This window comes from Macaca fascicularis, chromosome 1, assembly GCF_037993035.2.
Source record: "Macaca fascicularis isolate 582-1 chromosome 1, T2T-MFA8v1.1".
Lineage (NCBI taxonomy): Eukaryota > Metazoa > Chordata > Mammalia > Primates > Cercopithecidae > Macaca > Macaca fascicularis.
The window spans coordinates 108047118-108073362 of NC_088375.1; the positions used below are offsets into that span (position 1 = coordinate 108047118).

General features: G+C 37.7%; 2 protein-coding genes across 2 annotated transcripts; both read left to right on the forward strand.

The window, feature by feature from the left end:
- Positions 1-8573: 8573 nt before the first annotated feature.
- Positions 8574-9128, forward strand: LOC102125774 (small proline-rich protein 2E). The gene has a single exon (XM_015453615.3). It carries the CDS (start codon positions 8594-8596, stop codon positions 8810-8812), a length of 219 nt encoding a protein of 72 aa, XP_015309101.3. The 5' UTR covers positions 8574-8593; the 3' UTR covers positions 8813-9128.
- Positions 9129-25409: 16281 nt separating this feature from the next.
- LOC135968624 (small proline-rich protein 2E-like) lies at positions 25410-25894 on the forward strand. Its single transcript, XM_065536198.2, has one exon. The coding sequence runs from the start codon at positions 25430-25432 to the stop codon at positions 25646-25648; it is 219 nt and encodes a 72-aa protein (XP_065392270.1). The 5' UTR covers positions 25410-25429; the 3' UTR covers positions 25649-25894.
- Positions 25895-26245: the final 351 nt, after the last annotated feature.

Here is a 26245-nt window from a genome sequence, read left to right on the forward strand (position 1 = left end):
TGAGGATAATTAGCTCACCTCGTTCCACAACTTCACCTGCATCTTCTCATCAAAGTCATTCAGGGATACACGGGAGCTTCTTTCCCCTTAGCCAGTGATCTCCCCGTGATGTTCCCTGACAGCAAAAGCTTCCCTTTATGATGCTGCCATACTGCCACTATCCAGGTGGAGACTTAGATAGGAAGTCCTCAGCTGTACCGGCCTTTCAGAGCTTCTCCTTGGGTGCCATGGAAGAATTCTGTTGATGTTTTCTGTGTCTGTCTGTCTCCTGGGCATGAGCTTCTACCACCTGTGCATTTGTCACTTTCCTTTCACTCCCTGAATAAAGTAGCTATGTATATATTTTTGTGAGTGGATATTTCGTTTCTTTTTAAACCTACTTTATTAACAATATCATATGATCATTTGGATTTACTTCTATCTTTCTTTGGTCCCCAGGACCATTCATGAATATTGTAGGAAATTTGGGTCATACTAGAAATTATTTCTGTATTATTTTAAACCCGTGTTATTTTCCTTAATTAGCATTTGATTGATTCGAGGAACATATGATTCAACTTCTCCAAATGTCAGTCTCTTTACTGCAAAGTGAGCAAAATAACGTTTACATAACAAACTAGTCTAAGGCATAAAATTGAATTACTATCTGAAATTTGGTTGGCACAATGCCTGACACATAATTAGCAGTCATTTAATTGAGGTTTATTAGCAGGAATATATCATCATTGTCTTCATCATCATCACTATCATCATCACCAGCATCACTACACCACTACAACCACTACCATAGTTGCTCCAGCAAAAGAGTAGCTAGCTTGGATATAACTAATACAGGAAATAAGAAGAGTCTCTATTGTTATTTTTTATGAATTTGTAATACTTGTACACAATTACGGGGTACATATGATATCTCGTTACACGGATAGAATGTGTAATGATCAAGTCAGGATATCAGGAAATTTAGATTATCCATCACCTGGGGTATTTATCTTTTTTCTTTGTTAGGAACATTTTAATTTTTCTCTCCTAGCTCTTGTGAAATATAGAATACATTGTTGTAAACTGTAGTCACCCTACTCTGCTATCAAATATTAAAAATTATTCCTTCTATCTTTTTGTTTGTACCCATTAACCAACATCACCCCATCCCCCACAAACACCCTTCCCTGCCTCAGGTATCTATCATTCTATTCTCCATGATATCTATCTTCATGATACTGACTTTTCTAGCCTCCACATATGAGTGAGAACATGTGATGTTTGCCTTTCTGTGCTTGACTTATTTCACTTAAGATAATGACCTCCAGTTTCATCGATGTTGTTGCAAACAACATGGTTTCATTCTTTTTTTTACAACCAAGTAGTATTTCATTGTAGGTATATACTATATTTTCTTTTTCCATTCATTCGTTGATGGACACTTAGGTTGATGGACACTTAGGCTGATCACACATCTTTGCTATTGTGAATAGTGCTGAAATAACCTTGGGAGTTCAGGCATCCCTTTGCTACACTGATTTATTTTCCTTTGTATAGACACACAGTAGTTACATTGCTGAATTGAATGGTAGTTCTATTTTTGGTATTTTTTTTGTGAAATTGCTATTATTACCTCTGCTTTTAAAGTCTTACCCGAAAATTCCTTGCATACTCTAACATCATAGAGTACGTTTCCTGTGTGTTCTTCTAGTAGTTTTATAGTTTCAGGTCTTACATTTAAGTCTTTAATCCATATTCAGTTGGCTTTTGTATATGATGAGAGATATAAGCCCATATTTCATTCTTCTGCATATGAATTCCATTTTTTTCTGAACAGTTTATTGAGAAACTTGTCCTTTCTCCAATGTATATTCTTGGCATCTTTGTCAAATTCAGTTGGTTGTAAATATGGGGGTTTATATTTGGGTTCTTTATTATTTTCCATTGGTTTATGTATCTGCTTTTATATAATAGCATGTTATTTTGTTGACTGTATCCTTGTGACATATTTTGAAGTCAGGTAGTGTGATGCCTCCAGCTTTGCTCTTTTTGCTCAGGATTGCTTTGGCTATTCAGGGTGTTTTTTGGTTCCAAATGAATTTTAGAATTGTTTTTTCCTATTTCTGTGAAGAATGACACTGGTATTTTGATACGGATTCATTGAATCTGTAGATTGCTTTGGGCAGTATGGTCATTTTGACAATAGTAATTCTTCTGATTCATGAGTATGGAATATCTTTCAATTTGTTTTCATGTTCTTTTTTTTTTCATCAGTGTTTTGTAGTTTTCTTTCTAAAAAGTTTTCATCTCCTTAGTTGAATTTATTGCTAGGTATTCTATTTTTTCTTTTGTAGGTGTTCTAAATGGGATTGCCTTTATCATTTCTTCCTTAGCCAATGCATTATTGGTGCATAGAAATGCTACTGATTTTTATTTTGATGTTGTATCTTGTAACTACTGAATTTATTTATAAAATCTAAGAGTTTTTTGGTGGTGTCTTTATGCTTTTCCAGATACAAGATCATGTCATCTGCAAAGAGTAACAATCTGACGTCTTCTTTTCCAATTTGGATGGTTCTCTCTTGTCTGATTGCTCTGACTAGAACTTCTAGTACCTTATTGAATAGGAGTGATGAACGTGGGCATCCTTGTCTTGTTTCAGTTCTTAGAGGAAAGGTTTTCAGGTTTTCCTCATTTAGAATGATGTTGACTGTGTGTTTCCCACACATGGACTTTATTACACTGAAGTATGTTTCTTCTGTGCTTAGTTTGTTGGGTGTTTGTATCATGAAAAGATACTGAATTTTATCAAATTCTTTCTCTTCATCTATTGAAATAATTATATGCTTTTTCCTTTATGCTATTGATTTATGTTTATAGGTTTCTTTTCTTTTCTTTTCTTTTTTTGAGACGGAGTCTCGCTCTGTGGCCCAGGCTGGAGTGCAGTAGTCGGATCTCAGCTCACTGCAAGCTCCACCTCCCGGGTTTACCCCATTCTCCTGCCTCAGCCTCCGGAGTAGCTGGGATTACAGGCGCCCACCACCGCGCCCGGCTAGTTTTTTGCATTTTTTGGTAGAGACGGGGTTTCACCGTGTTAGCCAGGATGGTCTCGATCTCCTGACCTTGTGATCTGCCCACCTCCGCCTCCCAAAGTGCTGGGATTCCAGGCATGAGCCACCGCGCCCGGCTCTATCATTTCTTACATGGGAAATCTAGGAGCAATGAACAGCCTCAGGTTTTGATTATCAGAGAATGTTATAATTTTGCCCTCATTTTTAAGTACAATTTTGCCAGAAGCGAAATTCTAGGTTACCAATTTTTCCTTTCAGCAGTCTTATTATATCATCCCACTGCCTCCTGATCTCCAAGGCAACTGATGATAAATTGATCAACAGTCGTATTAAGGATCACTTATATATGAAGATTCACTTATCTCTTGTTGCTTTAAAGATTCTGTCTTTGATAGGTTGATTATAATGTGCCTCCATGTAGTTCTCTTTGAATTTGTTTTACTAAGGGTTTGTTGAACTCTTTGGATGTGTAAATTTATCTTTTACAGCAGTCACATATGTGAAACCTTAAAGTATGTAGCCTTTAAGACTGACTTCTGTTACTTACCAATTTGCATTTAAATTTCAACTTTGTCTTTGTGAGTCTTGATAGGTCATTCCATTTTGTTACTGTACAGTATTCCACTCTGTGGATGTGATATACTACAATTTATTTATTCATCTACTGAAGGACATTTTGGTGGATTGTAATTCTTGGAAATTATGAATGAAACTACTATAAACATTTGAATATAGGTTATTTTTTATGGGCATATTTTGAAATCTGTTACATGAATTTCTAGGAGTCATGATGGTGGATCCTATGGTAAAATTATGTTTAGCTCTGTGAGATCATGAGTCAGCTTTGATTTTTCTGTTTATATTTTATTTAACTTCTCTTTGACTTATGGTACAATGCTGTCAGCCCTCTTCTATGTTAGAGTTTAAACTGCTTTTCCGCTCCAGAGTTTTTCACAGTTTTGTCCAGGTTTACTTGCTTTCCTTTATTTATTTATTTTTGTGTGTGAAGGGAGGAAACTTTAAATCCATGCACATTCACTGTCTTAAAAGATTCTTAAGAGGAGAAGTGTTAGATTTATTCTGTTTCTTAGCCTATGTTTTAAATCTCCCTAACACAAAGCATATAAGATCATCCTGTATTTCTGATAGCTCTTGAAATTATTCTTTTAACTAGTCTGATCTAACATTTACAGAAAATAAAACTAGAATTTACAGGCCCTTTTGGCTTTGGGAAGGTTAATGCTAATGAATGATTCAGTTCCTTATAAGGACTTAAAGTGAAATTTAGGTAATCTGCCACCAGAAGAAACATGTTATTTAAGTGAGAGAATTTTTTATTGTCCTGAACAGCTAATCATAGTAATAGTAAACTAGATTAGAGATTACATTATATATTTTTATACAGAATGCTAAATATTTACAAATGTCAATTTTCTGTAAACTAACACAGTTAACATATTGCATTTATCATATTTAGTTTTTTATTTTTGTACTTAACAGTAGTCAGAAGACAATCTTAGTCCAAATAACTAGGAACAATTAAATTATCTTGTTTCTGTACTTTATTCTATATTTCTTCTTTGATTAACTCTCATTTTCACCACAAAAGAGTAAGTATCAAGGTTAGCCCATCTTATTATTTCACCACACCTCATTCAAATAAAGTAGTTTCATTTGCTTCCCCCTAAAATCTTCGGGCACTGACCTAAAAGAAATATGATGTAAAAGATCTTAAAGATAAAGCAAATAATTTACTCACCATCAAACACATATCAGACTTGATGTTCTGGCTCTATTTCCTTGATTAACAATGTATTACATTACTATTATGAGTACTATCTGTAGTCATAAGTCTAAGCACATAAAGTACTAAGTCCTAAGGTACCTAATTTAATGGTAGCTATTACTATTATCACTATGTACTATTATTATCACTATGTTCTATTATCCTTACCACCTGTCTTAGTAACCATCAGTTTCTTCCAATTTCATCATAATCAGACCAATTTTACGATTTCTATCTTTCTGGCTCTTGGATAGTAGACAAACTCATTCCTGATGTTTTTACCCTAGTATGATCTCTCAATTTTGGTGAACTGTTTCATAGACACGTATGGCTATTGGGTGCTTGTGGCTTCCCTGTGTTTATGTCACTGGTAGGAGAAAGGGTGATTATTATTAGGATTTTTCTTCAAGAAAGATTATAATAGGGAGGTAATTAAATATTGGGGTATAATAATAAAACAACTCCTACTCACATCCGGCCCCACCTTTAGTGTTTGACCAGAGATGCTTAAAAGGAAGAAGATCATTATCTCACTAATTGAGCTATGGACAGACTTGTTTCTTGTCAGCTTTTCAAAGAAGAATTTTAAGAGTCTTTACAAAATAATAGGTAACATTTGGAGAATATTTTGAAAAGGAAAATAAGAAAATAAAAATCATCTGTAATTACAGCAACCAAACAGAATCACATTTAATAAAATGTTTTAGGTATTTCTTATCTTTTCATAAATAAATGTTAAAATGTTGTCATGCTTTATATATGTTTTTACTATAATTTGAATGTTTTAAATAATATTAAATAGTCTTCCAAAACATCCTTCCCAATGATCTTAAGAATTCTGCAGGGCCTGGATGTCTCAGGGGAAGCTGTGACCGCTAGCTGCCCCTCTTCATGTTGTGGCCATTCCTCATGTAGCTGGTCTGTGAGGAACTCTGAGTTTCAAGTTCACCATCTCAACTTGTAAAGTGACCCTGTCTGAGATGCTGGAAGCACTAGGGCTGCTGGCACTCTGGTGCCTGCACTGCTGTGATAAGCAGCCTGTTTGAGTGGGGTGTCCTCAGAAGGGGAGTCTCAGGGAGTGACCCAAACTGTATTATCTCACACAATGATCTCATTTGGCAGCAAATTCTCCAATTTTGCATGTTAGAAATCAGACATTTCTCTAAGGATTTGTGTTTTAGATGTGATGTGAGGCTGTTGGGGAGTAGTAGGTGACCTATTGAATAAAGGCCGTTTACTTTGTCGTCTGATGTGCTTGGCATGTGTAATAGTTTGTAGGGATCATTTGGTGAGAACACCATTTGTAAACACCTCACTTTAAGGTGCTGACGCTGACGTGATGTTTTTATTTCTGTACTGTCCTGGCCAGTAGTGATCTTGCCTCAAAGCCCTTCCTTACTGACAGGAGCAATGGCAGTTCTGGGAACCTAACCTGCTTAACTGAGGGATGTGATGCTTGGTTGATTCAGCACTTCTGCCCTTCCTGGAGCATAGCTGGTGACTGCTCCAGTGATTTTGAGTCTTTCCTCTTCCTCATTTTCCTTTCTTCTTCTCCAATTATAAACCACATTCTTGCAAAGCTTCCTGATTATTGCTCTAAGGAAGCTCTAGCAACATCACCTTAAATATTCAACATACCGTGTTTAGTAAGCCTCACTGATTGCAGGAAGAGTTTATGAAAGATATGAAAGAGGAGTCACTATATGTGTTGACAATATATATGTTGAGTGAACAATATGTAACAAAATGGATAGATGAGAGGTGTACATTGGGGTGTGACTTGATAATCTAGCAGGTCATGGGACTAGGGGGCTTATGGAAAAGACAAAGAAAGAATATGAAAACAAATTAAAAAACACCGAGAAACTCCTAAAACCTGTTTGGAAACAGACAGGAAGAATACATTTTAGATTATACTTAGTTTGTATTTTCCCCCAGATTTCAGACTTTAAGTGCTCTGACCATCTCCACTCTGCAAACCTACTTCTAATTATTTACATATGATAATGTGAGTCTGTGCAGCTTGTTCTCTATAGGATGGTTACAGGGAATCACATAGGCATGGTTCAATACCATGAATGCTTGTAATTTTGTTTCACGTCTCTCCATTTCCTTAATGTGGTGGCTAAGAATACATTTTTATAAATAAAAAGACAATAGTACACATCCTTGATGGCGGCAAGTAGCAAATGTGCTCTCACCCTGGAATCTGTCCTGGGTGACAATTGCCAGTACAAATTGGATGGAGAAGATAGATTCAAAGGGGAAAGGAAAATCGTAAAATCCAGGGTCCTATGAGAGAGAAAGATAGAAGTGGAGGAGAAAGTTTCTGGCTTGAACAGGGTCAGCAGATGGCACAATGCGGTCAGCTTCCAACTCCAGAGGTAAGTGTGATTCTCCCCTGCTTATAATCCCAGGGAGGAGAGGTGACCTGGCTGTGGTCACACAACTTAGCAAAAAAAAAAAAAAAAAAAAAAAAAAAAAAAAAAAAAAAAATTCTGGGGCTAGAATTCAGGTCTTTGTTAGGTCTCCCCTTCCTTCTAGCACATTGGCAAATTGTATAAGGAAAGTAGAGGTAGAGATGGGTTCATGTACCACAATATGGCATTCAGCTAAAGTGGATCAAGGCAGGAAGTTTTATGATTTAGGGGAGGTGTAAGACAGGAAAGGATCATTGCCCCCAGTCAAAAAAGAGAGCCCTTGACCACGAGTTAGAGAATTCCCCAATTCCTTCTTTGCCATAGGTCACTGAAACTGAGATCTAAGGCAGGGCTTCCGTGAGTCAGGAGCACTTAACCCAGTGGGGAGATCCCAGAACAGGATATTTCCTAGTTTGATAATCACTGTCAGGCCAGTTATGGATACATTTGCATTTGGCTTAAGACAATACTGGATCAGCGTAGTTTTTGGCAGTTCCATTTCCTGTTGGGTGGTGCAGCAGGCCCTATAAAGAGGTTTTCTGCTGCACTGCTCCTGAACTCCTGGTACCTGAGCACCGATCTGCCTTGGAGAACCTGGTGAGTCTGCTTCCTTGAGTTCCTCTGTTCTTTGTGCCCTGAAATGTTGAATTTAATCTGAGTACAGCAAGTTTGGTTGATTCAATCCTATGAATGTTGATTTGATACTATTTAGTGGATGGAAATGTACGATTAGAGCACAATGATATGCTATTTTAGCTTTCTTTTGGTACACAGCTAGGGGTTCATATGGACAGAGAAGTTAGTTAAGGGGAAAGCTTTGATTTGAACAAGAATAAAATAACAAAGTATTTTTCTTTTTTCTTTGCTTTTCTGGTGTCCTTTTCAAAGGTTTATGTCGTGGCAGGTGTGAGAGCATGCAATTCTTCCCAAACAGCCCTTTTCTCTGTGCCCATGTCAACCCACTGGGATTTTACAACAGATAACGATGATAGGAATAGCTTGTGAGGTAGCCCTGGGTATCTGAACTTGTGACTGCCTTTCTTGAAGATGTTATTTTCATAGAAATAACATGCTTGGTTGTTTACTACAGAGGTATTTTCTTTGGAAAAATTATATGAGAAAACACAGGAATTCCCAGGGACAATGAAGTAATTCGCTGAAGTGGAAGTGAGAAACCAGGGAGTCTTGAAAAGGGAATTAAGAGTTTAAATAATTTCTTGGAGATAGGAGAAATAATATGCCATGGTATTACACAAGCTTTGGCTTCTCTCTCTGGAGGAGTCCATTCCCATGAACACTGTCATATCATTTCTTTCAGATTCTGAGACTCCAGCAGGATGTCTTACCAACAGCAGCAGTGCAAGCAGCCCTGCCAGCCACCTCCTGTGTGCCCCACGCCAAAGTGCCCAGAGCCATGTCCACCCCCGAAGTGCCCTGAGCCCTGCCCACCACCAAAGTGTCCAGAGCCCTGCCCACCTCAGCAGTGCCAGCAGAAATGTCCTCCTGTGCCACCTTCCCCACCCTGCCAGCCAAAGTGTCCACCCAAGAGCAAGTAACAGCTTCAGGATTCATCAGGACCATGAAAGGATAAGGATAATTGACTCACCTCGTTCCACAGCTTCACCTGCATCTTCTCATCAAACCCATCAAGGGATACACAGGGAGCTTTTATCTGCCTGTGATGATCCTTGATAGCAAAAGATTTCCTTTTTGAGGCTGCCATACTGCCACTGTCCAGGTGGAGACTGAACAAAGGAAGCCCTGGGCTGTGCCAGCTCCCAGAGCTTCAGAAGAAAGAGCAGCTCTCTCCCTGGGAACCATCAGAGAATTCTGTTGATGTGTTCTGTGCCTGTCTGTCCCCTGGGCATGAGCTTCTACCACCCGTGCAGCTGTCACTTTCCTTTCACTCTCTGAATAAAGTATCTATGCATAATATTTGTGAATGGATCTTTTGTTTCTTTTCAAATCTGCTTTATTAGCAATATTTTATAATCATTTGGGTATATTTCCACCTTTCTTTCATCCACAAGCAGGATCTCACAATTTGGGACATATCAAAGATTATTTCTGTACAATTTTAAACCTGTTTTATTTTCCTTAATTAGTGTTTGGTTGATTTGAGGAACATATTATTCAACTTCTCTGAATGTCAATCTCTTTACTGCAAAGTGAGCAAAATAACATTTACTTAACGAATGTGTCTAAGGCATAAAATTGAATTACTATCTGAAATTTTATTGGCACAATACCTAATACATAATTGGCTGCCATTTGATAGAGGTTTATTCACAGCAACATATCATCATTTTTTCCAGCATTGTGATCATCATCATCATGATCATCATCATCATCACTCCCCATGACAACCACTACCATATTTGTTCCAGCAATGGAGTGGCTTGGTTGTAACTAATATGGAAAATAAGAAGACTCTCTCTGCTATTTTTTATTGATTCTTAATACCTATACACATTTTGGGGTACGTGTGATATTTTGTTACATGGATCAAATGTGTAGTGATAAAGTCAGGATATTAGGAAATTTAGGGCATTCATCACCTTGAGCATTTATCATTTCTCTCTTTATTGGAAACATTTAAAACTCCTTTTAAAAAGTGTTTTATTACACTTTAAGTTCTGGGGTACACGTGCAGAATGTGTAGGTTTGTCACATAGGTATACATGTGCCATGGTCATTTGCTGAACCTGTCAACCCATTATCTACAGTGGGTATTTCTCTTAATGCTATGCCTCCTGTAGCCCCTCACTCCCCGAAAGGCCCCGGTGTGTGAAGTTCCCCTCCCTGTGTCCGCAGGTTCTCATTGTTCAGCTCCCACTTATGAGTGAGAACATGTGGTGTTTGGTTTTCTGTTCTTGCGTTAGTTTGCTGAGAATGATGGTTTCCACCTTCATCCATCTCCCTGCAAAAGACGTGAGCTCATCTTTTTTACGGTTGCATAGTATTCCATGGTGTATATGTGCCATGTTTTCTTTATCCAGTCTATCATTGATGGGCATTTGGATTGGTTCTAAGTCTTTGCTATTGTGAATAGTGCTATAATAAACATATGTGTGCATGTGTCTTTATAGTAGAGTGATTTATAATTCTTTGGGTATATACTCGGTAATGGTATTGCTGGATCAAATGGTATTTCTATTTCTAGATCCTTGAGGAATCACCACATTGTCTTCCGCAATGGTTGAACTAATTTACACTCCCTCCCACCAACAGTGTAAAAGCATTCCTATTTCCCCACATCCTCTCCAGCATCTGTTGTTTTCCTGACATTTTAATGATCGCCATTCTAACTGGCCTGAGATGGTATCTTACTGTGGTTTTGATATGCATTTCTCTAATGACCAGTGATGATGAGCTTTTTTTCATATGTTTTTTTTTCTATTTTTTATTTTTTATTTTTTTTATTATACTTTAAGTCTAGGGTACATGTGGATAACGTGCAGGTTTGTTACATATGTATACTTGTGCCATGTTGGTGTGCTGCACCCATCAACTCGTCAGCACCCATCAGCTCGTCATTTACATCAGGTATTGTTGGCGGCATAAATGTCTTCTTTAGAGAAGTGTCTGTTCATATCCTTCACCCACTTTTTGATGGGTTTGTTTATTTCTTGTAAATTTGTTTAAGGTCTTTGTAGATTCTGGATATAAGCCCTTTGTCAGATGGGTAGATTGAAAAAATTTTCTCCCATTCTGTACATTGCCTGTTCACTCTGATGATAGTTTCTTTTGTTGTGCAGAAGCTCTTTAGTTTAATTAGATTCCCATTTGTCAATTTTGATTTTTGTTGCATTTGCTTTTGGTGTTTTAGTCATGAAGTCTTTGCCCATGCCTATGTCCTGAATGGTATTGCCTACAAAATCAATGTGCAAAAATCACAAGCATTCCTATACACCAATAACAGACAAACAGAGCACCAAATCGTGAGTGAACTCCCATTCACAATTGCTACAAAAAGAATGAAATACCTAGAAATACAACTTACAAGGGATGTGAAGGACCTCTTCAAGGAGAACTACAAACCACTGCTCAAGGAAATAAGAGAGGACACAAACAAATGGTAAAACATTCCATGCTCATGGATAGGAAGAATCAATATCATGAAAATGGTCATACTGCTCAAAGTAATTTAGAGATTAAATGCTATCCCCATCAATTGGAAAAAACTACTTTAAATTTCATATGGAACAAAAAAAGAGCCTGCATAGCCAAGACAATCCTAAGCAAAAAGAACAAAGCTAGGGGCATCACACTACCTGACTTCAAACTATACTACAAGGTTACAGTAACCAGAATAGCATGGTACTGGTACCAAAGCAGATATATAGACCAATGAAACAGAACAGAGGCTTTAGAAATAACACATCTATAACCATTTGATCTTTGACAAACAAAACTTACTCCTTTTATGTATGTCTATGTTTGTACTCATTAACCAGTGTTTTTTCATTCTCCACCCCCTGAACACCCTTTGCTGCTTCTGGTATCTATCATTCTACTCTCTACCTTTATCGATTAGCTTTTGTAGCTCCCACATATAAGTGAAAACATGCAATATTTGTCTTTCTCTGCTTGACTTATTTTACTTATCATAATGACCTCCAGTTGAATCCATTTTGCTTCCAATGACAGGATTTCATTCTTTTTATTACAATGGAATAGCATTTCATTGTGTGTACATACAATATTTTCTTTATCCATTTATTTGTTAATAGATGCTTGGGTTACACATCTTTGCTATGGTGAATAGTGCTTCAATAACCATGGAAGTTTAGGCATCCTTTTCATAATCTGATTTCTTTTTCCTTTGGAGAGATACACAGCAGTTGGATTGCTGGATTGAATGATAGTTACATTTTTAGTTTTTTTTTGAGAAATCTTCTTACTGTTTTCCATGGTGGCTGTACTAATATACATTCCCACCAAGGGCATATAAGACTTTTTTCTTTACATCCTCTTCAGCACCTGCTATTTTGTTTTAAACTTTTATTTTAAGTTCAGGGGTACATGTGCAGGTTTGTTATATAGTTAAACTTGTGTCACAGGGGTTTATCATACAGCGATTTCATCACCTAGGTATTAATTCTAGTACCCATCAGTTATTTTATCTGATCCTTTACTTCCCCATAACCACCACCCTGTGGTAGGTCCCATTGTCTGTAGTTCCCCTTTATGTGTCCATGTGTTCTCATCATTTAACTTGCTGTTTTAAGTGAAAACATGTCATATTTGGTTTTTTGATTCTGCTTAGTTTGCTAAGGATAATGGCCTCCAGCTCCATCCATGTACCTGTAAAGGACACAGTCTCATATCTTCTTATGGCTGCATAGTATTTCATGGTGCATATGTACCACTTTTTCTTTGTCTAGTCTATCATTGATGGGCACTTAGTTTGATTCCATGCCTTTGCTATTATGAATAGTGCTGCAATGAATGTAACACATTCATGTATCTTTATGATAGAATGGTTTATATTCCTTTGGGTATATACCAAGTAATGGGATTGCTGGTTGTAATGGTAGTTCTTCAATTTTAGTTCTTTGAGTAATTACTACCATGTATTCCACAATGTTTGAATAAATTTACACTTCCACCAACAGTGTATAAGCATTTATTTTCTCTACAACCTCTCTAGTACCTCTTATTTTTTTTTTTGACTTTTTAATAATAGCCATCTGACTGGTATGAGACTCTATCTCACTGTGGTTTTGATTTGCATTTCTCCAGTGATCTGTGACATTGAACTTTTTTTCACATGCTTCTTGGCCACATGTATGTCTCCTTTTGAAAGTGTCTGTTCCTGTCTTTTGTCCACTTTTCAAAGGGGTTGTTTATTTTTCTTGTAAATTTGTTCAAATTCCTTATAGATGTTGGATCTTAGACCTTTATAAGATGTGTAGCTTGCAATATTTTTAGCAGAGATGGGGTTTCACTGTGTTATAGTGCTACAAATTTCCCTCTTATCACTGTTTTAGCTGTGGCCCAGAGATTCCGGTGCTTTGTAGCTTAATAACTTCTTGATTTTTTCCTTAATTTGATTATTTACCCAAAAGACATTCAGAAACATGTTACTGAATTTCTAATTAATTGTATGTTTTTGAGTGAATTTCTTAGTCTTGATTTCTAATTTCATTGCACTCTGGTTTGAGGAACTGGTTGTTATGATTTCAGTCCTTTTGTATTTGCTGAGGAGAGTTTTATATCCTATCATGTGATGGATTTGAGACTATGTGCCATGTGGCAATAAGAAGAATATATATTCTGTTGTTTTTAGGTGGACAGTTATGGATTATTAGCAGGTAAATTTGATCCAGTGCTAAGTTTTGGTAGTGAGTAGCATTGTTAATTTTCTGTCTCTATGATGTGTCTAATACTGTCCATGTGATGTTTCAGTCTCTCACTATTATTATGTGGGAGTCTAAGCCTTTTTGAAGGTCTCTAAGAACTTGATTTATAAATCTGAGTTTTCCTGTGTTGGGTGCATATATATTTAAGATAGGTCTTCTTGTTGATTTGATCCCTTTACCATTATGTAAGGCTGTTTTTAATCTTTTTTGATGTTTGTTGGTTTAATGTCTCCTGAAATTAAGATGGCAACCCCTGCTTTTTTCTGTTTGTTTGTTTGTTTGTTTGTTTGCTTGGTAGATTTTTCTCCGTCCCCTTACTTTGAGCCTATGTGGGTCATTGTATGTGAGTTTGGTCTCTTGAAGACAGCATACGAATGGATCTTGGTTCTTTTTCTAGCTTGCCACTCTGGGTTTTAATTGGGGCATTTATCCCATGTGCATTCAAGGTTAGTATTGATACATGTGGATTTGACTGTGTCATGATGTTAGCTGGTTATTCTGAAAATTTGTTTATATGGTTGCTTTATAGTGTCACTGGTTGTGTACTAAAGTGTGTTTCTGTAGTTGCTGGTAATTGTCTTTCTATATTTACTGTTCCCTCTAGTAATGTAGCTCTACAGATAACAAATTCCCTCAGCCTTTGCTTGTCTGAAAATGATCTTTTTTCTCTTTAACTTATGAAACTGAGTTTGACTAGTTATGAAATTCTGGGTTGATATTTCTTTTCTCTAAGAATGTTGTATATTGGCTCCCAATCTCTTCTGGACTATATGGTTTCTGCTGAGAGGTCTGCTGTTAGTCTGATGGGCTTCCCTGTATAGGTGACCTGACCTTTCTCTCTAGCTGCCTTTAGCATTTTTTCTTTCATTTGACTTTGAAGAATCTGATGATTATGTGCCTTGCAGATGATGTTCTTCTGTAGTATCTTGCTAGGGTTCTCCACATTTTCTGAATTTGAATGTCTACCTCTCTAGCTGGATTGGGTAAGTTCTCATGGATGATATCTCGGAACACATTTTCAAGTTGGTTACACTCTTCCCATCTCTTTCAGCAACACCAATGAATCACTAATTTGATTTCTTTATAAAATAACATATTTATCCAAGGCTTCATTCATTCCTTTTCATTCATTTCTCTCTTTTCTTGTCTGACTGTCTTATTTCAGAAAGTCAGTGTTCGAGCTCTGGGATTCTTTTTTCTGCTTGGCTTATTCAGATATTAATGCTTGTGATTGCATTAGAACATAACAAACAATAAATTTTGTAGTGTTTTTCAGCTCTCTCTGGTAGGTTATGTTCTTTTCTTTACTGGCTACTTTGTCAGTCAGCTCCTGTGTTGTTTTATTGTGATTCTTAGCTTCCTTGGTTTCATCATAGTCTTACATATCAATGATCTTCCTTCCTATCCATATCGAAATTCTATTTCTGCCACTTCAGCCATTCTAGCTCAGTTCGGAACCCTTGCTAGAGAGGTTGTGTGATTGTTTGGAGGAACAAAGACACCCTGGCTTTTTGAGTTGTCAGAATTCTTGTGCGGATTCTTTCTTATCTTCATGTGCTTATATTCCTTCAATCTTTGAAGTTGCTGACATTTGGGTGGCTTTTAATTCCTTTTATCTCATTTGATAACCTTGAGGTTGTGATTGTGGTATAACATCAATTCAGATGACTGACTTTATTTCTGAAATATTTTAGGGTCCCAACACTCAGCTCCCAACTCCTGGACTGCATGCCATAACTCTGAGGGAACTGTGTCAGGCTTGACTTTGTCCTTTGGCTCCCCCAGGTTAGGAATCCACTGTGCTATGGAGACTGAGGTGCTCCTTGAACCCTGTTCACTACACTCTGATGAGTGGTGTCAGCCAAGCTGTTTTGTAGTGTGGTGACAGTGGGGTCCATTCTTGTTTGTATGTGCCAAGAGCAGTGGCAGCATGGCAGGGTGCATACTATTGGGCTGGGGGCAGTGTTCTTGCAGGTGCTAGCGTACCTGCCTCTGCAGGGATGTTCACCACAATGGTGGAGGCAATGTGGCTTGGGGGTGTAGGGGGTCCCTGCTGGTTACTGTGTGTGTTGTCACACTTGTAGTGTTGTTGGTATATGGTAGGGTGCTGGTGGGTGCAGGTCTGTGCCCTTTTTCTGTGTGCTGCAGTTAGGGTGGTTGTTTGGGGTGCAAGAATTTCCATTGTTTTCAGTGCCTAGTTTCACTCCCATGGCAGTGTTGGCACAAGGGTATTCACTGGCATGGGCAGTGGACTGGCAAGGTTGGGATTGGCTGGCTCTGTGATTGCAATGGCTATCACCAGGGAGAATGGGCTGACTGTACTCTCAGCAGTAGTGCAGCAGTGACAGGGCAGGATGCACACTCTCACATATACTGGTGAGGAGAGGAAAGCAAAACCCACTCATGCACTCACCTGCTGGCGAAGTGATATGGCGTGTTACTTTGGGCCCAGGGTAAGCTGCAGTGTTAGGAGTGAGCAGGTGGGCCTGTGGGTGACCCTGGGCGGCTGCCCTACTGGAGTTCTCCATTTGTTAGCTGTGATCTCCCAGCACAGAGGCTAAAATGTGGGTCCCAAGGTCCCCCAAGTTTGCCCTAGAAACAAGTGCATCCAGACTGGCACCTCAGGAGAGACCAACTGACCAGGAAGTGCTTAGGTCAGACTGGTGCCATTTGAAGGGCAAGATTGCCCTGCAGAGTTCAGGTCCAACAGTCCCCCAAGGGCTAAAGTCTGCTGGGTGAGTAAGTTGAGCCTAGGGAGATGGCCATCCCTAGCCCTGTTCCACTATAGACAAGCCCCCACCAAACCTGTTGAGCTCCACATCAGCTGGCATGCTGTCCCTGTCACTTCTCTAAGCAGCTCTCCCTGTCAACTGGAGTGTCCCTGGTGGTTGAGGGAGTCGCCTCCTGCCGGGATTCCAGAGGCCCATGGGGAGAGTGGGTTGCTCCTTGTCAGTTCATCTCAGCTGTTCCCCTGGATTCACTGGAGGCCAGGAACCAGTCCTGGTGTGTAGTGTCTCCGGGCAGAGCTCCTAACTTTTTCCTTTTCAGCCTCGTTTCTGGGTCTTCCCTTGGTTCACTCTCAGTGCCTTCCCTCTGAATATCTGTTGGAAGTGCACTTGTTATCTTGGTGCTTTAGCAGCAGCTGTTCTTCCTGGCTGCATCCAGTTGGCCATCTTGCCCAGAGCCAAAAGAATTATCTGGGATTCTAAATGTTTTTGAGTCTTTTTTACGCCAATATTCATGAGGAATATTGTTCTGTAGTTTTCATTTCTTGTAGTGCCTTTTCTGACTTTTGTGTCAGGGTAATGGCGGACCTCATGGAACAAGACAGGAAGTAGTCCCTATTTTCAGTTTTCTTTTTTGAATGATTTTGAGAAGGATCGGCATATATTTCTCCAGTAAATCCTTCTGGTTCAACACCTTTCTTTCTTGTGAGATTTTAGATTAGTGATTCAATCACCTTACTTATTATAAATCTGTTCAAATTATCTATTTCTTCATGATTTGGTTTGGTAGACAGTATATTTCTAAGAATTTGTTCATTTTAACTGGGTTATTTAATAAGCTGACATAGAATTATTTATGGTTTCCTCTTCAGATTGTTTTCATTTCTGTAAAATCAGTAGTAGCGTTACTCCTTTTTTTAAAGAATTTAGGTATTTGAGTCTTACATCGTTTTTTATTCCTGTAGTTAATCTGTCTAAAGATTTGTCAAATTTGTTGACTTTTTCAAGGAAATAAAACTTAATATTATTGATTTTTCTCTACTGTTTGCTTGTCTTTTATTAGTATCTCTATGCTAGGCTCATATTTTCTTTTTTGGGGTTTATCTTACTTTACTTTTTGTAGTTTCTTAAGTGTAACATGAGGTTATTGGTCTGAGATTTCTTTTTTCATTAAAAATGTATGTGGTTATGGCTATAAATTTTCCTGTTAGCACTGCTTTCTGCTGCAACCCATAAGTTTCGGTATGGTGTGTTTTGTTGCGAGTAGTCTCAAGTGAGTTCTAATTTTCCCTGTGATTTCATATTTGACTTGTTGGTTGTTTAAGAGTGTGTTGTTTAATTGCCACAAATTTGTGAAATTTGCCATTTTAATTTGATTATAAGTTTTTCGTTTTATTTCCTTGTAATTGGAAAAGTCCATTGCATGATTTTAGACTTTTAAAATATACTAACTTGTTTTGTAGCCTAATATGTGGTCTATCCTGGAGAGTGTTCTTCCATGTTCTCTTGAGAAAACTGTAAGGTGTATCCTGCTGTTGTTGGGTGGAGTGCTCTATATTTGCCTATTTGGTTGGATTGGCTTATATATTTATGTCCTCTATTTTTTCAAACTTCTATTATTCTAGCCATGATAATTCACTAATGAGAATTCACTCACAATTCACTAATGAGAGTGAATTATTTGAGTTTTCAACATTTATTATAGACCTATCAACTTCTTTTAATTTCTCTCACTGTATCTTCGTATACTTTGTAGTTCTGATGTTTAGTAAATGTATGTTTATAACTTCTATATTTTCTTGGTGAATAAATCTCTATCAATACATGTGTCCTTATAACAGTTCTCAACAGTATCTTAAAGTTAATTGTGTCTGATGTTAATGTAGCCGCCTATGGTCTCTTTTGGCTACTATTTACATGAAATATCTTTTTCCATCCTATTACTTTCACCTCCTTTGTGTCTTTAGCTGTAAAGTTACTCTCTTAAACAAAAAATAGTTGAATCTTTTTTCTTTTTGATTCTTTATTCTAATTTGTGTTGGTGGGGAGAATTTAATTCATTCACATTTAAAGTAATTACTGATAAAGAAGGTCTTCTTTCTGCACTTACTGTTTTCTGTATAATGTTTGTTTTTCATTACTGTCTGATTTATGTTTATTTGATTTTTTGTAGTGAAACTAGTTTATTGCCTTTTATCTTTTGTGTATACTCGAAAATATTTTTGTGATTTCAATGGGGATAATATATAATATCCTAAAGTTATAGTAATCTATTTGAAATAACACTCATTTAACTTCAATTGCATCGAAATGTTGACTCATACCCCGCCTGGACAACATGGCGAAACCCTGTCTCTACTAAAAATACAAAAATTACCTGGGTGTGGTTGCACATGCCTGTAATTTCACTACTAAGGAGGCTGAGGCAAGAGAATTGCTTGAGCTCAGAGGTGGAGGTTGCAGTGAGCCAAGATTATGCCACCGCATTCCACCCTGGGTGAGGCAGTGAGATTGTCAAAAAGGAAAAAAAAAAGCAAAGTTGACTCATACAGCCCTATCCTATTTTTATGCTGAGTTCACAAATTACTTCTTTATACATTGTGTGTTCACTAACTTAGACTTGTAATTATATTGTATTTATTTGCATTTTAAACCTTGTAGAAAGTAAAAAGTGGAGATACAAGCTAAAATTTCAATAATGTTGGCTTTTATATACCAGTGTCATTTATCAGAGATTTTTATACCTTCATATAGTTTCTCTCCAGCATCCTTTTATTTCAACCTGAGCATCTCTCTTTATAATTTCTCATACACAAAATCCAGGGCCAATGAAATGCCTCAAGTTTTCATTTCTGGAAATGCCATAATTTTGCCTTCATTTTAAAGGACAGTTTTGCCGTGTATAGAATTCTAGGTTGAAAGTGGTTTCTTTTAGGGCTTTAAATATGTCACCCCACTACCTCTTGATCTCCAAGGTTTCTGATGAGCATTTGGTCACCTACTTCTTAAGGATTTCTTAGATATGATGGTTCACTTCCCTCTTACTGCTTTCAAGATTATCTCTTTTGATAATTTGATTATAATGTGTGTCATGGTGGGTGCCACCGAATTCATTGAACTTGGAGTCTGTTGCACTTTTTGGAAGTGTAATTTTGCCTTTTACAGAAATCACATAAAGGGGCCTACAGCCTTTGAGGCTGACTCTTCTTACGTATCTGTTTGCATTTCAAATTCCACCACGTCTTTGTGAGTCTTGACACGTCATTCCATGTTATCACTGCACAGCATTCGACTGCTTGGTTGTGAGGTACCACAGTTTATTGATTCAATTATTGAAGGACATCTTGGTAGATCACAAGTAGTGGATATTATGACTAAAGCTGCTGTAAGTATTTGAATGCACATTATTTTTTGTTGAGATATTTTAAAATGTACTAGATCAATTTTTGAATGTGCTATTGTGGGATCATATTATAAAATTATGTTTATCTTTTAAGATTGTAAGTTAGTTTGGATTTTTTTTATAGTGTTTATATTTTATTTAACCATTCTCCAACTAACAGTATAATTTTCAGGTCTCTCATCCTATGTTAGAATTCAGACAGTCTTTTCTCTCCAAATTTTGTTCACAATTTTGTTTGTGTTTCTTTGTTTTCCTTTTGACTTTTTTTTTGAGGGAGATCACAGCCTATGCACATTCACTGTGTTGAAAAGATTCTTACAAGAAGTGTCTGATTAATTCCATCATTTACCACATAGCCTTCTTAATCTCATTAACACTAAGCATACTGAAGTACTTTATATTACTAATAGCTCTTAAATTTTGCTCTTAAATATTCAGGTCTAACATAAAGAGAAAATAAAAGTAGAATTTATAAGGTTTATACACTTTGGAAAGATTAGTGCTAATGAGGTATTCAGGTTTTTATAAGGATTCAGCTAAAATTTAGGTAATTTGCCAGCAGAAGTTTGTGATATTTAAATGAGCAATATTTTTATTGTCCTAAACAGCTAACCACAGTAACAGTAGACTAAATGGGAGATAACATTATATATTTTTTTCACACAGAACAAACTATTATATATATTTTTACACAGGATAAAAATATCTATACATGTTAATATTTTGTGAATCAACAAATCAACATACTGCTATTTATTGTTTTTAGATTTATTTTTTCTTGTACTAACTGAATTGAGAGGAAGTCCGTAGAGAGCTCAAATAACATGGACAAATTAAAACATTTTTTTCTATCCTTTGTTCTAAGTTTCTGCTTAGGTTAACTCTCATTTTTAATACATAAGAACAAATGTGCAGAAGAGCCCATCTTATTATTTCTGCACACTTCATTCAAATCATATATTTTCATTTGCTTTTTCCTAAAAACTTCTGGCACACACTTAAAATAGGGATGATATAAACAATCTGAAAGAGAAAGTTAATACCTTTCTTAACCATAAACAACTTGAAATCTATGTTTTGCCTCTGTTTAATTAACCATGTGTTTCTTTACTATTTTGAGTACTATCTGTAGCCTGTGCTAAGTACTTTATATGCAGTCTCTGATTTAATTTTTTTTCTCATGACAATTTAGTGGTAGGTACTATTGTTATCACTATGTTCTATTATCTTTATTACCTATCTACCCATCATCTATTACTTCCAGTTTCATCATATTATGGCCAATTTTATGATTTCTATCTGTCTGGGTCTTGGATAGTAGACAAACTCTTTCCTGATTGTTTTTTTTACCCTAAGAAGATCGACCAATTTTGGTGAACTTTTTTACACATACATATGGCTATTGGGTGTCTGTGGCTTCTGTGTACATATGTCACTGCTATGAGGACGGGGGATATTATTGGGGTTTTCTTCAAGAGAGATTTTAGAAGGGATGTGATCAAATGTAGAGCTATAACACTGCTACTTGCATCCAGCCCCACCCTTGATCTCTGACCAAAAATGCTAAAAAGAAAAAAGACCATTATCTCACTAATTGAGCAATGGACAGGCTTGTCTCTTGTCAGCTTTTCAAAGCAGAATTTTAAGATTCCTTCCTCAATAATAGGTAACATTTGGAGAATATTCTGAAAAGTAAAACAAGAAAATAAACATCATCTGTAATTTCACCAGCCATATATTAATAACATTTAATATATTGTTTCATGTTTCCTACCTTTTAATAATGTTGATGAAAATGCTGTCATGCTTTACATATGTTTTTCGTACAATTAGAATATTTTAAATTATATTAATCTTCCAAAACATCCAATTTAATGATCTTCACTATTCTATGATATGTATGTTCTGTAATTTATCAGATTCAGCATGGAAGGACAATGGAGGCTTAGCCTTTCATTCAGAAATAAAAGCAGAAGGCAGATATGTGATATGCATGTGGAGTTGCAGTTAGCATATCTCTGAACATATCAATTATATTTTCCCATAATTTCTGTTTTTTAATATTTTTCTATTTAATTTTAAAATTTTATTTGCCAGTACTATTTTGTTTAGTGGAATGTATAGTATTGAAATGTGAGATAAAATGTTGAATCAAGTATTAGACAAAATTAAAAGTGTTTGCACAAAGTGAATGGACTGCCATGACATTATATTATGTGAAAAAAAGAGCAGTTCTCAAAAGGTTACGTGATGTATAAATTCACTCAAATATTCTTAAAATAATGAAATCATGGAGATGGATAAAAGAGTAATATTTACCAGAGGTAAGTATTTGGGAAGGGAGGGGTGGTTATGACTATAAGTGGGGAGCAGAGAAGCCTTGTGGAAATGGAATACTTGTGTATCTCGATTGTAGTAGTAGTTAGCGAACACTATGTACGTGACGTAAACTTCATAGCATTATAAACATACACAAACACAAATGAGTGAATATATAATTAATAAAATTCAAATATACTGTCTGATTCAGAAAATGTTAAAGTTATTTGTTCTTTCCTGTCATTTTAAGTACTAATAATTCATACTTAATGATCCCCTAAAAATTATGAAGTAGGAGTAATAGGAATGAACCTAAAGCTATTAGACTCTTAAAGAACATAAAGCTAACCTCTTTACACATGTAGATAGATGACAGATAAAGACACATGGTCTGTGGGTGTGAGTGTGTGTGTATGTGTTTGTGTGTGTGCGTGTGTGAAGTATACCTCGCTCTATGTCTCAGGGCCTGGATGTCATAACTAGGGGAAGCTGTGACTGGTAGCTGCCCTTCTTCATGTTGTGGCCGCTCTTCATGTAGTGGGGAACTGTGAGTTTCCAGTTCGCCACCTCAACTTGTAAAGTGAGCCTATCTGAGATGCTGGGGGCACTAGGGCTGCTGCCACTCTGGTGCCTGCACTGCTGCCATAAGCAGCCTGTTTGAGTGGGGTGTCCTCAGAAGGGCAGTCTCAGGGAGTGACCCAAACTGTATTATCTCACACAGTGATCTCATTTGGCAGAGAATTCTCCAATTTTTCATGTCAGAAATCAGACGTTTCTCTAAGGATTTGTGTTGTAGGTGTGATGTGAGGCTCTGGGGAGGAGTAGGGGACCTATCGAGAGAAGTCTGTTTACTTCACCCACTGTGCTTGGCATGTGTAATGGTCTATAGGAAGTATTTGGTGAGAACACTATTTGTAAACACCTGGCGCAAAGGTGCTGACATGACAGTTCTATTTCTGTAGCATCTGGCCAGTGGAGATCTTGGCCAAAAGCCCTTCTTCATAGACTGGAGCAATTGCAGATCTGGAAACCTAACGTGCTTAACTGAGGGATGTGATGCTGGGTTGATTCAGTGCTCTTGCTCTATCTGGAGGATAGCTGGTGAGTGCTCCAAAGAATTTGAGTCACTCTTCTTCCTCTTTTTCCTTATCTTCCTCTTCCTTCTTCTTCTTCAATTATAAAACCACATTCTTGGAAAGCTTCCTGATCATTGGCCCAGATGAGAAAGCTCCAGCAACATTATTTTAAATGTTTAATATACAATGTTTAGTAAGTCCCATTGATTACAGGAAGAGTTTTAAAAAGATGTGAAAGACATTCACATGAATAACATTTGTATTGAGTGAACAATGATAAAAAGGTCAGATGAGAGGTATACATTGGGATGTGAGTTGATAATCTAGCAAGTTGTGGGGCTGGAGGGCTTTGGGAAAAGACAATGGAAGAACATACAAACAAATAAAATAATACTGTCTTTCAAACACTAAAACCTGTAGAGAAAGCAAACACATAGGATCACACTTTGTTTATGTTTTCCCCTTGATTTCAGACGTTAAGTGCTCTGACCTCTATTGTGGAAAACTTCTAATTATTTACATCACATACTGTGAGTCTATGCATCTTGCTCTCTATAGGATGCTCACAGGGAAACATACAGGCGTGGTTCAATACAAATATTTAAAATGAATGCTTGTAACCTTGTTTCCCTTTTCTCCATTTCCTTAATGTGGTGAATAAAAGTACAGTTTTACAAATGAAAAGGCTCTAGTACAAGTCCTTGATGGCAGCAGTGGTAAACGTACTGGAGAGACTGGATCTCACTCTGGTATCTATCCTGGGACACAAGTGCCCCTTTGAGGGTTGTAGAAGACAGCCCTCAAAGAGGAAAGGAATATACGTAAAATCTGGGGTTCTGTGAGAGAAAGATAGAGGTGGAGCAGAAAATTTCAGGCTTGATCAGGGTCAACAGAAGGCAAGATATGGTCAGTGCCTTCAAAACCAGAGGTAGGTATGATGCTCCTCTGTTTACAATTCCAGGGAGGAGGGTTGACCTGGCTGTGGTCATACAACTTAGCAAAAAAATCTGGGGCCAGAACTCAGGTCTTTGTTAGGTCTGTCCGTCCTTCTAGCACATTGGCAAATTGTACGAGGAAAACCCAGGTGGAGATGGGTTCATGTACAACAATATGGCATTCAGTTACAGTGGATCAGGGCAGGAAGTTTTATGATTTAGGGAATGTTAGACAGGAAGCATTCATTGCCCCCAGTCAGGAAAGAGAGCCCTTGACCACCAGTTAGAGAATCTCCCAAGTCCCTCTTTGCCATAAGTCACTGAAATTGAGATCTAAGGCAGAGCGTCCATGAGTCAGGAGCACTTAATCCAGTAGAGAGATGCCAGAACAGGATATTTACCAATTTGAGCATCCCTGTCATGCCAGTAATGGATAAATTTGCATTTCAGTTGGGACATTGCTGGACCAGCCCAGTTTTAGGTAGTTCCCCTTCCTGCTGGGTGGGGTAGCAGGCCCTATAAAGAGGTTTTGTGCTCTACAACTCCTAAACTCCTGGTACTTGAGCACCGATCTGCTTTGGAGAACCTGGTGAGTCTGCTTCCTTGAGTTCCTCTGTTCTTTGTGCCCTGAAATGTTGAATGTAATCTGAATACGGCAAGTTTGGCAGATCCAAACCTATGGTCATAGGTTTGATGGTACTTAGTGAATGGAACTACAGGATTATACTACATGATGCAGTGTTTTATATTGCTTTCAAAAAAATGCAGTTATATGTCCATATGAACAGAGAAGTTAATAGGAAAGCCTTTGTTTGAAGAAAGGGATGAAGTATTTTTCTCTTTTCCATATTTTCCTGGTGTCCTTTTCAAAGGGTTGTGTCTTAGCAGGTGTGAGAGCCTGCACTCCTTCCTGAACAGCCCTTACTCTGTGCCCAAGTCAACCCACCGGTGCTTTACAACAGATAATGATGATAGGAATAGCTTGTGAGATTGCCCAGGGGGTCTGAACTTGTGACTGCCTTTCCTGAAGATGTTATTTTCATGGAAAAACATGCTTGCTTCTTTATTACAGGGATGTTTTCTTTGGAGAAATTGTATGAGGAAAGGCAGGATTTCCTAGGGCCGATGAAGCAACTTGCTAAAATGGAAAGGAGAAGACAGGAAGTCATGAAAAGGGAGCTAAGAGTTTAAATAAATTTTTGGAGATTGGAGAAATAATATGTCATGGTATTACATAAGCTTTAATAATATGTCATGGTATTACATAAGCTTTGGCGTCTCTCTCTGGAGGATTCCTTTCCCGTGAACACTGTCATATCATTTCTTTCAGATTCTGAGATTTCAGCAGGATGTCTTACCAACAGCAGCAGTGCAAGCAGCCCTGCCAGCCACCTCCTGTGTGCCTCACGCCAAAGTGCCCAGAGCCATGTCCACCCCCGAAGTGCCCTGAGCCCTGCCCACCACCAAAGTGTCCAGAGCCCTGCCCACCTCAGCAGTGCCAGCAGAAATATCCTCCGGTGACACCTTCCCCACCCTGCCAGCCAAAGTGTCCACCCAAGAGCAAGTAACAGCTTCAGGATTCATCAGGACCATGAAAGGATAAGGATATTTGGCTCACCTCGTTCCACAGCTCCACCTGCATCTTCTCGTCAAAGCCATCAAGGGATACACAGGGAACTTCTTTCCCCTTAGCCTATGATCTGCCCATGATGACCCCTGATAGCAAAAGGTTTCCTTTCTGAGGCTGCCATACTGCCACTGTCCAGGTGGAGACTTAGAAAGGAAGTCCTCAGCAGTGCCAATTCCCAGAGCTTTGGAAGAAACACCAGCAACTCTGTCCCTGGGAACCATCAGAGAATTCTGTTGATGTTTCCTGTGTCTGTTTGTCCCTTGGGCATGAGCTTCTACCACCTATGCAGTTGTCATTTTCCTTTCACTCCCTGAATAAAGTATCTATGCATAATATTTGTGAATGGATCTTTTGTTTCTTTTCAAATCTGCCTTATTAGTAATATTATGTAATCATTTGGGTTTATTTCCACCTTTCCTTCAACCACAGTCAATATCTTAAAATTTGGGTCATACCAAAGATTATGTCTATATTATTTAAACCACTTTTATTTTCCCTTAATTAGTGTTTGATTGATTTGAGGAACATATACAAC